This window comes from Coregonus clupeaformis, chromosome 18 (genome assembly GCF_020615455.1).
Source record: "Coregonus clupeaformis isolate EN_2021a chromosome 18, ASM2061545v1, whole genome shotgun sequence".
Lineage (NCBI taxonomy): Eukaryota > Metazoa > Chordata > Actinopteri > Salmoniformes > Salmonidae > Coregonus > Coregonus clupeaformis.
This window is the reverse complement of record NC_059209.1, coordinates 37,655,439-37,668,252: the sequence shown is the minus strand read 5'-3', so window position 1 is coordinate 37,668,252 and position 12,814 is coordinate 37,655,439. Positions and strand designations below refer to the sequence as shown.

Below are 12,814 nucleotides of genomic sequence, written 5' to 3'. Positions count from 1 at the left end.
ACTGGAGGACCAGGGTTGGACTGTTGGGGGGTACTGGAGGCCCAGGGTTGGACTGTTGGGGGGTACTGGAGGCCCAGGGTTGGACTGTTGGGGGTACTGGAGGACCAGGGTTGGCTGTTGGGGGTACTGGAGGACCAGGGTTGGACTGTTGGGGGTACTGGAGGACCAGGGTTGGGCTTTTGGGGGGGTACTGGAGGACCAGGGTTGGGCTTTGGGGGGTACTGGAGGACCGGGGGTTGGACTGTTGGGGGGTACTGGAGGCCCAGGGTTGGCTGTTGAGGGGGTACTGGAGGACCAGGGTTGGCTGTTGGGGGTACTGGAGGACCAGGGTTGGCTGTTGGGGGTACTGGAGGACCAGGGTTGGCTGTTGGGGGTACTGGAGGACCAGGGTTGGACTGTTGGGGGTACTGGAGGCCCAGGGTTGGCTGTTGAGGGGGTACTGGAGGACCAGGGTTGGCTGTTGGGGGTACTGGAGGACCAGGGTTGGACTGTTGGGGGGTACTGGAGGACCAGGGTTGGACTGTTGGGGGGTACTGGAGGACCAGGGTTGGGCTTTTGGGGGGTACTGGAGGCCCAGGGTTGGACTGTTGGGGGTACTGGAGGACCAGGGTTGGGCTTTTGGGGGGTACTGGAGGCCCAGGGTTGGACTGTTGGGGGTACTGGAGGACCAGGGTTGGGCTTTTGGGGGGTACTGGAGGCCCAGGGTTGGACTGTTGGGGGTACTGGAGGACCAGGGTTGGACTGTTGGGGGGGTACTGGAGGACCAGGGTTGGACTGTTGGGGGGTACTGGAGGACCAGGGTTGGACTGTTGGGGGGTACTGGAGGACCAGGGTTGGACTGTTGGGGGGTACTGGAGGCCCAGGGTTGGACTGTTGGGGGGTACTGGAGGCCCAGGGTTGGACTGTTGGGGGGTACTGGAGGCCCAGGGTTGGACTGTTGGGGGTACTGGAGGCCCAGGGTTGGACTGTTGGGGGTACTGGAGGACCAGGGTTGGACTGTTGGGGGGTACTGGAGGCCCAGGGTTGGACTGTTGGGGGGGTACTGGAGGCCCAGGGTTGGACTGTTGGGGGGTACTGGAGGCCCAGGGTTGGACTGTTGGGGGGGTACTGGAGGACCAGGGTTGGACTGTTGGGGGGTACTGGAGGACCAGGGGTTGGACTGTTGGGGGGTACTGGAGGACCAGGGTTGGACTGTTGGGGGGTACTGGAGGACCAGGGTTGGACTGTTGGGGGGTACTGGAGGACCAGGGTTGGACTGTTGGGGGGGTACTGGAGGACCAGGGTTGGACTGTTGGGGGGGTACTGGAGGACCAGGGTTGGACTGTTGGGGGGTACTGGAGGACCAGGGTTGGACTGTTGGGGGGACTGGAGGACCAGGGTTGGACTGTTGGGGGGTACTGGAGGACCAGGGTTGGACTGTTGGGGGTACTGGAGGACCAGGGTTGGACTGTTGGGGGTACTGGAGGACCAGGGTTGGACTGTTGGGGGTACTGGAGAACCAGGGTTGGACTGTTGGGGGTACTGGAGGACCAGGGTTGGACTGTTGGGGGGTACTGGAGGACCAGGGTTGGCCTGTTGGGGGGTACTGGAGGACCAGGGTTGGACTGTTGGGGGTACTGGAGGCCCAGGGTTGGACTGTTGGGGGGTACTGGAGGACCAGGGTTGGACTGTTGGGGGGTACTGGAGGACCAGGGTTGGACTGTTGGGGGTACTGGAGGCCCAGGGTTGGACTGTTGGGGGGTACTGGAGGACCAGGGTTAGACTGTTGGGGGGTACTGGAGGACCAGGGTTGGACTGTTGGGGGTACTGGAGGACCAGGGTTGGACTGTTGGGGGTACTGGAGGCCCAGGGTTGGACTGTTGGGGGTACTGGAGGACCAGGGTTGGACTGTTGGGGGTACTGGAGGACCAGGGTTGGACTGTTGGGGGGTACTGGAGGACCAGGGTTGGACTGTTGGGGGGTACTGGAGGACCAGGGTTGGACTGTTGGGGGTACTGGAGGCCCAGGGTTGGACTGTTGGGGGGTACTGGAGGCCCAGGGTTGGACTGTTGGGGGTACTGGAGGACCAGGGTTGGACTGTTGGGGGTACTGGAGGACCAGGGTTGGACTGTTGGGGGGTACTGGAGGACCAGGGTTGGACTGTTGGGGGTACTGGAGGACCAGGGTTGGACTGTTGGGGGGTACTGGAGGACCAGGGTTGGACTGTTGGGGGGTACTGGAGGACCAGGGTTGGACTGTTGGGGGGTACTGGAGGACCAGGGTTGGACTGTTGGGGGGTACTGGAGGCCCAGGGTTGGACTGTTGGGGGTACTGGAGGACCAGGGTTGGCTGTTGGGGGTACTGGAGGACCAGGGTTGGACTGTTGGGGGTACTGGAGGACCAGGGTTTTGCTTTTGGGGGTACTGGAGGACCAGGGTTGGGCTTTTGGGGGGTACTGGAGGACCAGGGTTGGACTGTTGGGGGGTACTGGAGGCCCAGGGTTGGCTGTTGAGGGGGTACTGGAGGACCAGGGTTGGCTGTTGGGGGTACTGGAGGACCAGGGTTGGCTGTTGGGGGTACTGGAGGACCAGGGTTGGCTGTTGGGGGTACTGGAGGACCAGGGTTGGACTGTTGGGGGTACTGGAGGCCCAGGGTTGGCTGTTGAGGGGGTACTGGAGGACCAGGGTTGGCTGTTGGGGGTACTGGAGGACCAGGGTTGGACTGTTGGGGGGTACTGGAGGACCAGGGTTGGACTGTTGGGGGTACTGGAGGACCAGGGTTGGGCTTTTGGGGGGTACTGGAGGCCCAGGGTTGGACTGTTGGGGGTACTGGAGGACCAGGGTTGGGCTTTTGGGGGGTACTGGAGGCCCAGGGTTGGACTGTTGGGGGGTACTGGAGGACCAGGGTTGGGCTTTTGGGGGTACTGGAGGCCCAGGGTTGGACTGTTGGGGGTACTGGAGGCCCAGGGTTGGACTGTTGGGGGGTACTGGAGGACCAGGGTTGGACTGTTGGGGGTACTGGAGGACCAGGGTTGGACTGTTGGGGGTACTGGAGGACCAGGGTTGGACTGTTGGGGGGTACTGGAGGACCAGGGTTGGACTGTTGGGGGTACTGGAGGACCAGGGTTGGACTGTTGGGGGTACTGGAGGACCAGGGTTGGACTGTTGGGGGTACTGGAGGACCAGGGTTGGACTGTTGGGGGTACTGGAGGACCAGGGTTGGACTGTTGGGGGGTACTGGAGGACCAGGGTTGGACTGTTGGGGGGTACTGGAGGACCAGGGTTGGACTGTTGGGGGTACTGGAGGACCAGGGTTGGACTGTTGGGGGTACTGGAGGCCCAGGGTTGGACTGTTGGGGGTACTGGAGGACCAGGGTTGGACTGTTGGGGGGTACTGGAGGACCAGGGTTGGACTGTTGGGGGGTACTGGAGGCCCAGGGTTGGACTGTTGGGGGTACTGGAGGACCAGGGTTAGACTGTTGGGGGGTACTGGAGGACCAGGGTTGGACTGTTGGGGGTACTGGAGGACCAGGGTTGGACTGTTGGGGGGTACTGGAGGACCAGGGTTGGACTGTTGGGGGGTACTGGAGGACCAGGGTTGGACTGTTGGGGGTACTGGAGGCCCAGGGTTGGACTGTTGGGGGTACTGGAGGACCAGGGTTGGGCTTTTGGGGGGGTACTGGAGGCCCAGGGTTGGACTGTTGGGGGGTACTGGAGGACCAGGGTTGGACTGTTGGGGGGTACTGGAGGACCAGGGTTGGACTGTTGGGGGGTACTGGAGGACCAGGGTTGGACTGTTGGGGGGTACTGGAGGACCAGGGTTGGACTGTTGGGGGTACTGGAGGCCCAGGGTTGGACTGTTGGGGGTACTGGAGGCCCAGGGTTGGACTGTTGGGGGTACTGGAGGCCCAGGGTTGGACTGTTGGGGGGTACTGGAGGCCCAGGGTTGGACTGTTGGGGGGTACTGGAGGACCAGGGTTGGACTGTTGGGGGGTACTGGAGGCCCAGGGTTGGACTGTTGGGGGGTACTGGAGGCCCAGGGTTGGACTGTTGGGGGGTACTGGAGGCCCAGGGTTGGACTGTTGGGGGGTACTGGAGGACCAGGGTTGGACTGTTGGGGGGTACTGGAGGACCAGGGTTGGACTGTTGGGGGGTACTGGAGGACCAGGGTTGGACTGTTGGGGGGTACTAGAGGACCAGGGTTGGACTGTTGGGGGTACTGGAGGACCAGGGTTGGACTGTTGGGGGGTACTGGAGGACCAGGGTTGGACTGTTGGGGGTACTGGAGGACCAGGGTTGGACTGTTGGGGGGTACTGGAGGACCAGGGTTGGACTGTTGGGGGGTACTGGAGGACCAGGGTTGGACTGTTGGGGGGGTACTGGAGGACCAGGGTTGGACTGTTGGGGGGTACTGGAGGACCAGGGGTTGGACTGTTGGGGGGTACTGGAGGACCAGGGTTGGACTGTTGGGGGGTACTGGAGAACCAGGGTTGGACTGTTGGGGGGTACTGGAGGACCAGGGTTGGACTGTTGGGGGGTACTGGAGGACCAGGGTTGGACTGTTGGGGGTACTGGAGGACCAGGGTTGGACTGTTGGGGGTACTGGAGGCCCAGGGTTGGACTGTTGGGGGTACTGGAGGACCAGGGTTGGACTGTTGGGGGGTACTGGAGGACCAGGGTTGGACTGTTGGGGGGTACTGGAGGCCCAGGGTTGGACTGTTGGGGGGTACTGGAGGACCAGGGTTAGACTGTTGGGGGGTACTGGAGGACCAGGGTTGGACTGTTGGGGGGTACTGGAGGACCAGGGTTGGACTGTTGGGGGTACTGGAGGCCCAGGGTTGGACTGTTGGGGGTACTGGAGGACCAGGGTTGGACTGTTGGGGGTACTGGAGGACCAGGGTTGGACTGTTGGGGGGTACTGGAGGACCAGGGTTGGACTGTTGGGGGGTACTGGAGGACCAGGGTTGGACTGTTGGGGGGTACTGGAGGCCCAGGGTTGGACTGTTGGGGGGTACTGGAGGCCCAGGGTTGGACTGTTGGGGGTACTGGAGGACCAGGGTTGGACTGTTGGGGGTACTGGAGGACCAGGGTTGGACTGTTGGGGGGTACTGGAGGACCAGGGTTGGACTGTTGGGGGTACTGGAGGACCAGGGTTGGACTGTTGGGGGGGTACTGGAGGACCAGGGTTGGACTGTTGGGGGGTACTGGAGGACCAGGGTTGGACTGTTGGGGGGGTACTGGAGGACCAGGGTTGGACTGTTGGGGGGGTACTGGAGGCCCAGGGTTGGACTGTTGGGGGGTACTGGAGGACCAGGGTTGGCTGTTGGGGGGTACTGGAGGACCAGGGTTGGACTGTTGGGGGGTACTGGAGGACCAGGGTTTTGCTTTTGGGGGGTACTGGAGGACCAGGGTTGGGCTTTTGGGGGGGTACTGGAGGACCAGGGTTGGACTGTTGGGGGGTACTGGAGGCCCAGGGTTGGCTGTTGAGGGGGTACTGGAGGACCAGGGTTGGCTGTTGGGGGGTACTGGAGGACCAGGGTTGGCTGTTGGGGGTACTGGAGGACCAGGGTTGGCTGTTGGGGGTACTGGAGGACCAGGGTTGGACTGTTGGGGGGTACTGGAGGCCCAGGGTTGGCTGTTGAGGGGGTACTGGAGGACCAGGGTTGGCTGTTGGGGGGTACTGGAGGACCAGGGTTGGACTGTTGGGGGGTACTGGAGGACCAGGGTTGGACTGTTGGGGGTACTGGAGGACCAGGGTTGGGCTTTTGGGGGGGTACTGGAGGCCCAGGGTTGGACTGTTGGGGGGTACTGGAGGCCCAGGGTTGGACTGTTGGGGGGTACTGGAGGACCAGGGTTGGACTGTTGGGGGGTACTGGAGGACCAGGGTTGGACTGTTGGGGGTACTGGAGGACCAGGGTTGGACTGTTGGGGGGTACTGGAGGACCAGGGTTGGACTGTTGGGGGGGTACTGGAGGACCAGGGTTGGACTGTTGGGGGTACTGGAGGCCCAGGGTTGGACTGTTGGGGGGTACTGGAGGCCCAGGGTTGGACTGTTGGGGGGTACTGGAGGCCCAGGGTTGGACTGTTGGGGGTACTGGAGGACCAGGGTTGGACTGTTGGGGGGTACTGGAGGACCAGGGTTGGACTGTTGGGGGTACTGGAGGACCAGGGTTGGACTGTTGGGGGGTACTGGAGGCCCAGGGTTGGACTGTTGGGGGGTACTGGAGGCCCAGGGTTGGACTGTTGGGGGTACTGGAGGCCCAGGGTTGGACTGTTGGGGGTACTGGAGGACCAGGGTTGGACTGTTGGGGGGTACTGGAGGACCAGGGTTGGACTGTTGGGGGGTACTGGAGGACCAGGGTTGGACTGTTGGGGGGTACTGGAGGACCAGGGTTGGACTGTTGGGGGTACTGGAGGACCAGGGTTGGACTGTTGGGGGGTACTGGAGGACCAGGGTTGGACTGTTGGGGGGTACTGGAGGCCCAGGGTTGGACTGTTGGGGGGTACTGGAGGACCAGGGTTGGCTGTTGGGGGTACTGGAGGACCAGGGTTGGACTGTTGGGGGTACTGGAGGACCAGGGTTGGGCTTTTGGGGGGTACTGGAGGACCAGGGTTGGGCTTTTGGGGGTACTGGAGGACCAGGGTTGGACTGTTGGGGGGGGTACTGGAGGCCCAGGGTTGGCTGTTGAGGGGGTACTGGAGGACCAGGGTTGGCTGTTGGGGGGTACTGGAGGACCAGGGTTGGCTGTTGGGGGGTACTGGAGGACCAGGGTTGGCTGTTGGGGGGTAGTGGAGGACCAGGGTTGGACTGTTGGGGGTACTGGAGGCCCAGGGTTGGCTGTTGAGGGGGTACTGGAGGACCAGGGTTGGCTGTTGGGGGGTACTGGAGGACCAGGGTTGGACTGTTGGGGGGTACTGGAGGACCAGGGTTGGACTGTTGGGGGGTACTGGAGGACCAGGGTTGGGCTTTTGGGGGGTACTGGAGGCCCAGGGTTGGACTGTTGGGGGTACTGGAGGACCAGGGTTGGGCTTTTGGGGGGTACTGGAGGCCCAGGGTTGGACTGTTGGGGGTACTGGAGGACCAGGGTTGGGCTTTTGGGGGTACTGGAGGCCCAGGGTTGGACTGTTGGGGGTACTGGAGGCCCAGGGTTGGACTGTTGGGGGTACTGGAGGCCCAGGGTTGGACTGTTGGGGGTACTGGAGGACCAGGGTTGGACTGTTGGGGGGTACTGGAGGACCAGGGTTGGACTGTTGGGGGGTACTGGAGGACCAGGGTTGGACTGTTGGGGGGTACTGGAGGACCAGGGTTGGACTGTTGGGGGTACTGGAGGCCCAGGGTTGGACTGTTGGGGGGGTACTGGAGGCCCAGGGTTGGACTGTTGGGGGGTACTGGAGGCCCAGGGTTGGACTGTTGGGGGGTACTGGAGGACCAGGGTTGGACTGTTGGGGGGTACTGGAGGCCCAGGGTTGGACTGTTGGGGGGTACTGGAGGACCAGGGTTGGACTGTTGGGGGTACTGGAGGCCCAGGGTTGGACTGTTGGGGGGTACTGGAGGCCCAGGGTTGGACTGTTGGGGGGTACTGGAGGACCAGGGTTGGACTGTTGGGGGTACTGGAGGCCCAGGGTTGGACTGTTGGGGGTACTGGAGGACCAGGGTTGGACTGTTGGGGGTACTGGAGGACCAGGGTTGGACTGTTGGGGGTACTGGAGGACCAGGGTTGGACTGTTGGGGGGTACTGGAGGACCAGGGTTGGACTGTTGGGGGTACTGGAGGACCAGGGTTGGACTGTTGGGGGTACTGGAGGACCAGGGTTGGACTGTTGGGCGGGGGGTACTGGAGGCCCAGGGTTGGACTGTTGGGGGTACTGGAGGACCAGGGTTGGACTGTTGGGGGGTACTGGAGGACCAGGGTTGGACTGTTGGGGGTACTGGAGGCCCAGGGTTGGCCTGTTGGGGGTACTGGAGGACCAGGGTTGGACTGTTGGGGGTACTGGAGGACCAGGGTTGGACTGTTGGGGGGTACTGGAGGACCAGGGTTGGACTGTTGGGGGTACTGGAGGCCCAGGGTTGGCCTGTTGGGGGGTACTGGAGGACCAGGGTTGGACTGTTGGGGGTACTGGAGGACCAGGGTTGGACTGTTGGGGGGTACTGGAGGACCAGGGTTGGACTGTTGGGGGTACTGGAGGCCCAGGGTTGGCCTGTTGGGGGGTACTGGAGGCCCAGGGTTGGCCTGTTGGGGGTACTGGAGGACCAGGGTTGGACTGTTGGGGGGTACTGGAGGACCAGGGTTGGACTGTTGGGGGTACTGGAGGCCCAGGGTTGGCCTGTTGGGGGGTACTGGAGGACCAGGGTTGGACTGTTGGGGGTACTGGAGGACCAGGGTTGGACTGTTGGGGGGGTACTGGAGGACCAGGGTTGGACTGTTGGGGGTACTGGAGGACCAGGGTTGGCCTGTTGGGGGGTACTGGAGGACCAGGGTTGGCCTGTTGGGGGGTACTGGAGGACCAGGGTTGGCCTGTTGGGGGTACTGGAGGACCAGGGTTGGACTGTTGGGGGTACTGGAGGACCAGGGTTGGCCTGTTGGGGGGTACTGGAGGACCAGGGTTGGACTGTTGGGGGTACTGGAGGCCCAGGGTTGGCCTGTTGGGGGGTACTGGAGGACCAGGGTTGGCCTGTTGGGGGTACTGGAGGACCAGGGTTGGACTGTTGGGGGTACTGGAGGACCAGGGTTGGACTGTTGGGGGTACTGGAGGACCAGGGTTGGCCTGTTGGGGGTACTGGAGGACCAGGGTTGGACTGTTGGGGGGGTACTGGAGGACCAGGGTTGGACTGTTGGGGGGTACTGGAGGCCCAGGGTTGGCCTGTTGGGGGTACTGGAGGACCAGGGTTGGCCTGTTGGGGGTACTGGAGGACCAGGGTTGGACTGTTGGGGGTACTGGAGGCCCAGGGTTGGCCTGTTGGGGGGTACTGGAGGACCAGGGTTGGCCTGTTGGGGGGTACTGGAGGACCAGGGTTGGCCTGTTGGGGGGTACTGGAGGCCCAGGGTTGGCCTGTTGGGGGGTACTGGAGGACCAGGGTTGGCCTGTTGGGGGGGTACTGGAGGACCAGGGTTGGCCTGTTGGGGGGTACTGGAGGACCAGGGTTGGCCTGTTGGGGGTACTGGAGGACCAGGGTTGGACTGTTGGGGGGTACTGGAGGACCAGGGTTGGCCTGTTGGGGGGTACTGGAGGCCCAGGGTTGGACTGTTGGGGGTACTGGAGGCCCAGGGTTGGCCTGTTGGGGGGTACTGGAGGACCAGGGTTGGCCTGTTGGGGGGTACTGGAGGCCCAGGGTTGGCCTGTTGGGGGTACTGGAGGACCAGGGTTGGCCTGTTGGGGGTACTGGAGGACCAGGGTTGGCCTGTTGGGGGGTACTGGAGGACCAGGGTTGGCCTGTTGGGGGTACTGGAGGCCCAGGGTTGGCCTGTTGGGGGGTACTGGAGGACCAGGGTTGGCCTGTTGGGGGGTACTGGAGGCCCAGGGTTGGCCTGTTGGGGGGTACTGGAGGACCAGGGTTGGCCTGTTGGGGGGTACTGGAGGACCAGGGTTGGCCTGTTGGGGGGTACTGGAGGCCCAGGGGTTGGCCTGTTGGGGGGGGTACTGGAGGACCAGGGTTGGCCTGTTGGGGGTACTGGAGGACCAGGGTTGGCCTGTTGGGGGTACTGGAGGACCAGGGTTGGCCTGTTGGGGGTACTGGAGGACCAGGGTTGGCCTGTTGGGGGGTACTGGAGGACCAGGGTTGGCCTGTTGGGGGGTACTGGAGGACCAGGGTTGGCCTGTTGGGGGTACTGGAGGACCAGGGTTGGCCTGTTGGGGGGGTACTGGAGGACCAGGGTTGGCCTGTTGGGGGGTACTGGAGGACCAGGGTTGGGAATTAATGTCTTCCTCTACAGTAAACCTGTTCAGCCATCCCTCCTCCCTCTATAGCCAGTGGGTGAGGTTAGCTCTCTGTTAACATGGTGAATGTGCATTATCCCAGCAGCTGAATAACATGGTGAATGTGCATTATCCCAGCAGCAGAATAACATGGTGAATGTGCATTATCCCAGCAGCAGAATAACATGGTGAATGTGCATTATCCCAGCAGCAGAATAACATGGTGAATGTGCATTATCCCAGCAGCAGAATAACATGGTGAATGTGCATTATCCCAGCAGCAGAATAACATGGTGAATGTGCATTATCCCAGCAGCAGAATAACATGGTGAATGTGCATTATCCCAGCAGCAGAATAACATGGTGAATGTGCATTATCCCAGCAGCAGAATAACATGGTGAATGTGCATTATCCCAGCAGCAGAATAACATGGTGAATGTGCATTATCCCAGCAGCTGAATAACATGGTGCATGTGCATTATCCCAGCAGCAGAATAACATGGTGAATGTGCATTATCCCAGCAGCAGAATAACATGGTGAATGTGCATTATCCCAGCAGCAGAATAACATGGTGAATGTGCATTATCCCAGCAGCAGAATAACATGGTGAATGTGCATTATCCCAGCAGCAGAATAACATGGTGAATGTGCATTATCCCAGCAGCAGACCACCTCTCTAATGATCTATATATGTGTTGTCTCTTGTCTCTGCTACAGGGAGAAAATCTAAAGATAAGGTCCAGCCGGAGGCTAACAGCAACACATACGGATCTCTGGCAGCTAAACTCATGTGTAACAAACCTGGCCCACAGGACGACTCGTAATATCAGCCACACCTGTGTGTTTTACCTGGACCTGTCTGTCTGTCTGTGTACCGAGACTACCTGTATCAACACTACACACCTCTCTCCTGGGTTGCCAGACTGAATGACTGTTGTACAGGCAGGGTTACTGTATTTCCAGCAGGGTTATGACTAACGGTTGCAAAATTCCCAGATTTTCCAGAAATCCTAGTTAGAGGACAATAGGAATTCCTGCTAATTGGCTCCTGATTTCAGGAATCTTGCCCGAAGCAGGATTTCTGGAAAACCTGGACATCTTGGGAAAGTTACCAGAATTGTGCAATTATCAGGGAATTGAACTCTGGTGTTACAGATACTGAAGAGCCATCTCAGGATCCAACCCAAAATGCACTACAGGCACCAAGTAAACAACTTTATTATTTCATTCTCAAGGAGGTGGCTATTTGAGGCTGTCATGTTCTCTGTTAACACTAAAGCAACTGTTGTTAGATCTCATTTCTGCCGAGACACTTTAATATGGTTTCTATCATTGATTTGTTAATAAAGTGTAATGTGATATTTAAAGTGTTTCACGAGGTCCCTAGAAACTCTGGCCGGCAAAGCAGGTGCACCAGCGCCCTCCACTGGTCGTAACAAGAAGGACTATTTAACTACATGAGGGCATCCAGGCCCGTAGACGTCTTGGTAAATGTTAGGCGTTTCAAACGTCAGACAGAACAGCATCGGTCATTCAGAAGTTGGATATTTGTTTGCTAAAGCTAATAGCCTCAGATGCCGAGGCTTCGCTCAACAAGATGAGATTTGGAAGGATGGCCTCAACAAGACTACTCTACACCAACACATTTTAACAACTAGCGCTTCACCTTTTTTTCTTTTAAATCAAAACGTCATTTAGTGAATTGCATTTCCAAGAGCAGTGGCATGTAAGAGATGAACTGACTGGTATGGATCTCCCTACATCTCCATTCACCTCAGGTAACCCACAGACGGAAAGACTGCAAAACATGGTCATCTTACGTCTATTTTCAATCATATATTCAGTGATAATGAACTTGAGTTTTCTTATCTAGATAAATTAGCAGAACATTTTGCTTATTTTAACCCCCCAAAAACTATATTTTACCTTAATCGTTTTAAGATAAAATATATTAAAATGAGAAATTAATTGTATGAAGACTTTTAAAAAGGTAAAAAATGTTCTGCAAATAAATGTAGTTAGACAATTTATCTTGGTAATTTTAAATTCATTATCACTCAATGTAAGATTTAGTTAAGTTTTATTAGTCGTATGTACTGGATATGCATGGTATGCATCGTCCAATGAAATGGTTACTGGCAGGTTCCTACTTGACAATGCAACAACAAATAGGAACATAAAGTCAATGGCAGTAGAACAGAATAAACATGTTAGCATCAGTATAATACAGAAGGGTCCAATATTTACACCTGTTTTGGGGATGGGGGGGGGGGCAGTGTATAAACTGAGCAGTATAATTAGTCTGGTTCCAGCAGTTGTGGTGTTTGTGTAACAGTCATGGTCCTGTGTGTGTTGCTCAGTTGGTAGAGCATGGCGCTTGTCTTGCCGGGGTTGTGGGTTCGATTCCCACGGGTGACCAGTACGGCAAAGTATGTACTCATTACTGTAAGTCACTCTGCTAAATGATGTAAAATGTAGCAGGAATGTACACAGTGTGTAAAACATGAGTTGGGTTGCACCCCCCTTTTACCCTCAGAACAATCTCAACTCGTCGAAGCATGGACTCTACAAGGTGTCGAAAGCGTTCCACAGGGATGCTGGCCCATGTTGACTCCAATGCTTCCCACAGTTGTGTGAAGTTGGCTGGATGTCCTTTGGGTGGTGGACGATTCTTGATACACACGGGAAACAGTTGAGCGTGAAAAACCCAGCAGCGTTGCTGCTCTTGACACAAACCGGTGCACCTGGCACCTACTACCATACCCCGTTCAAAGGCACTTAAATATTTTGTCTTGCCCATTGACCCTCTGAATGGCACACATACATAATCCATGTCTCAAGGCTTAAAAATCCTTCTTTAACCCATCTCCTCCCCTTCATCTACACTGATTGAAGTGGATTTAACAGGTGACATCAATAA

The 12,814-nt window shown here is 58.6% G+C and overlaps 1 protein-coding gene across 4 annotated transcripts in view; it reads left to right on the top strand.

Annotated features, from left to right (window-relative positions):
- The window catches only part of LOC121555774 (NIPA-like protein 2), a 52,878-nt gene extending 41,238 nt beyond the window's left edge, over positions 1 to 11,640 (top strand). For 3 of the 4 annotated variants that reach the window (XM_045227020.1, XM_041869611.2, XM_045227019.1), the window contains one exon: positions 10,612 to 11,640. In XM_045227020.1, coding sequence (XP_045082955.1) covers positions 10,612 to 10,718 — 107 coding nt within the window. In that variant the 3' untranslated portion in view covers positions 10,719 to 11,640. The remainder of the gene's footprint in view (positions 1 to 10,611) is intronic. The other variant, XM_041869612.2, reaches the window with a different exon arrangement.
- Positions 11,641 to 12,814: the final 1,174 nt, after the last annotated feature.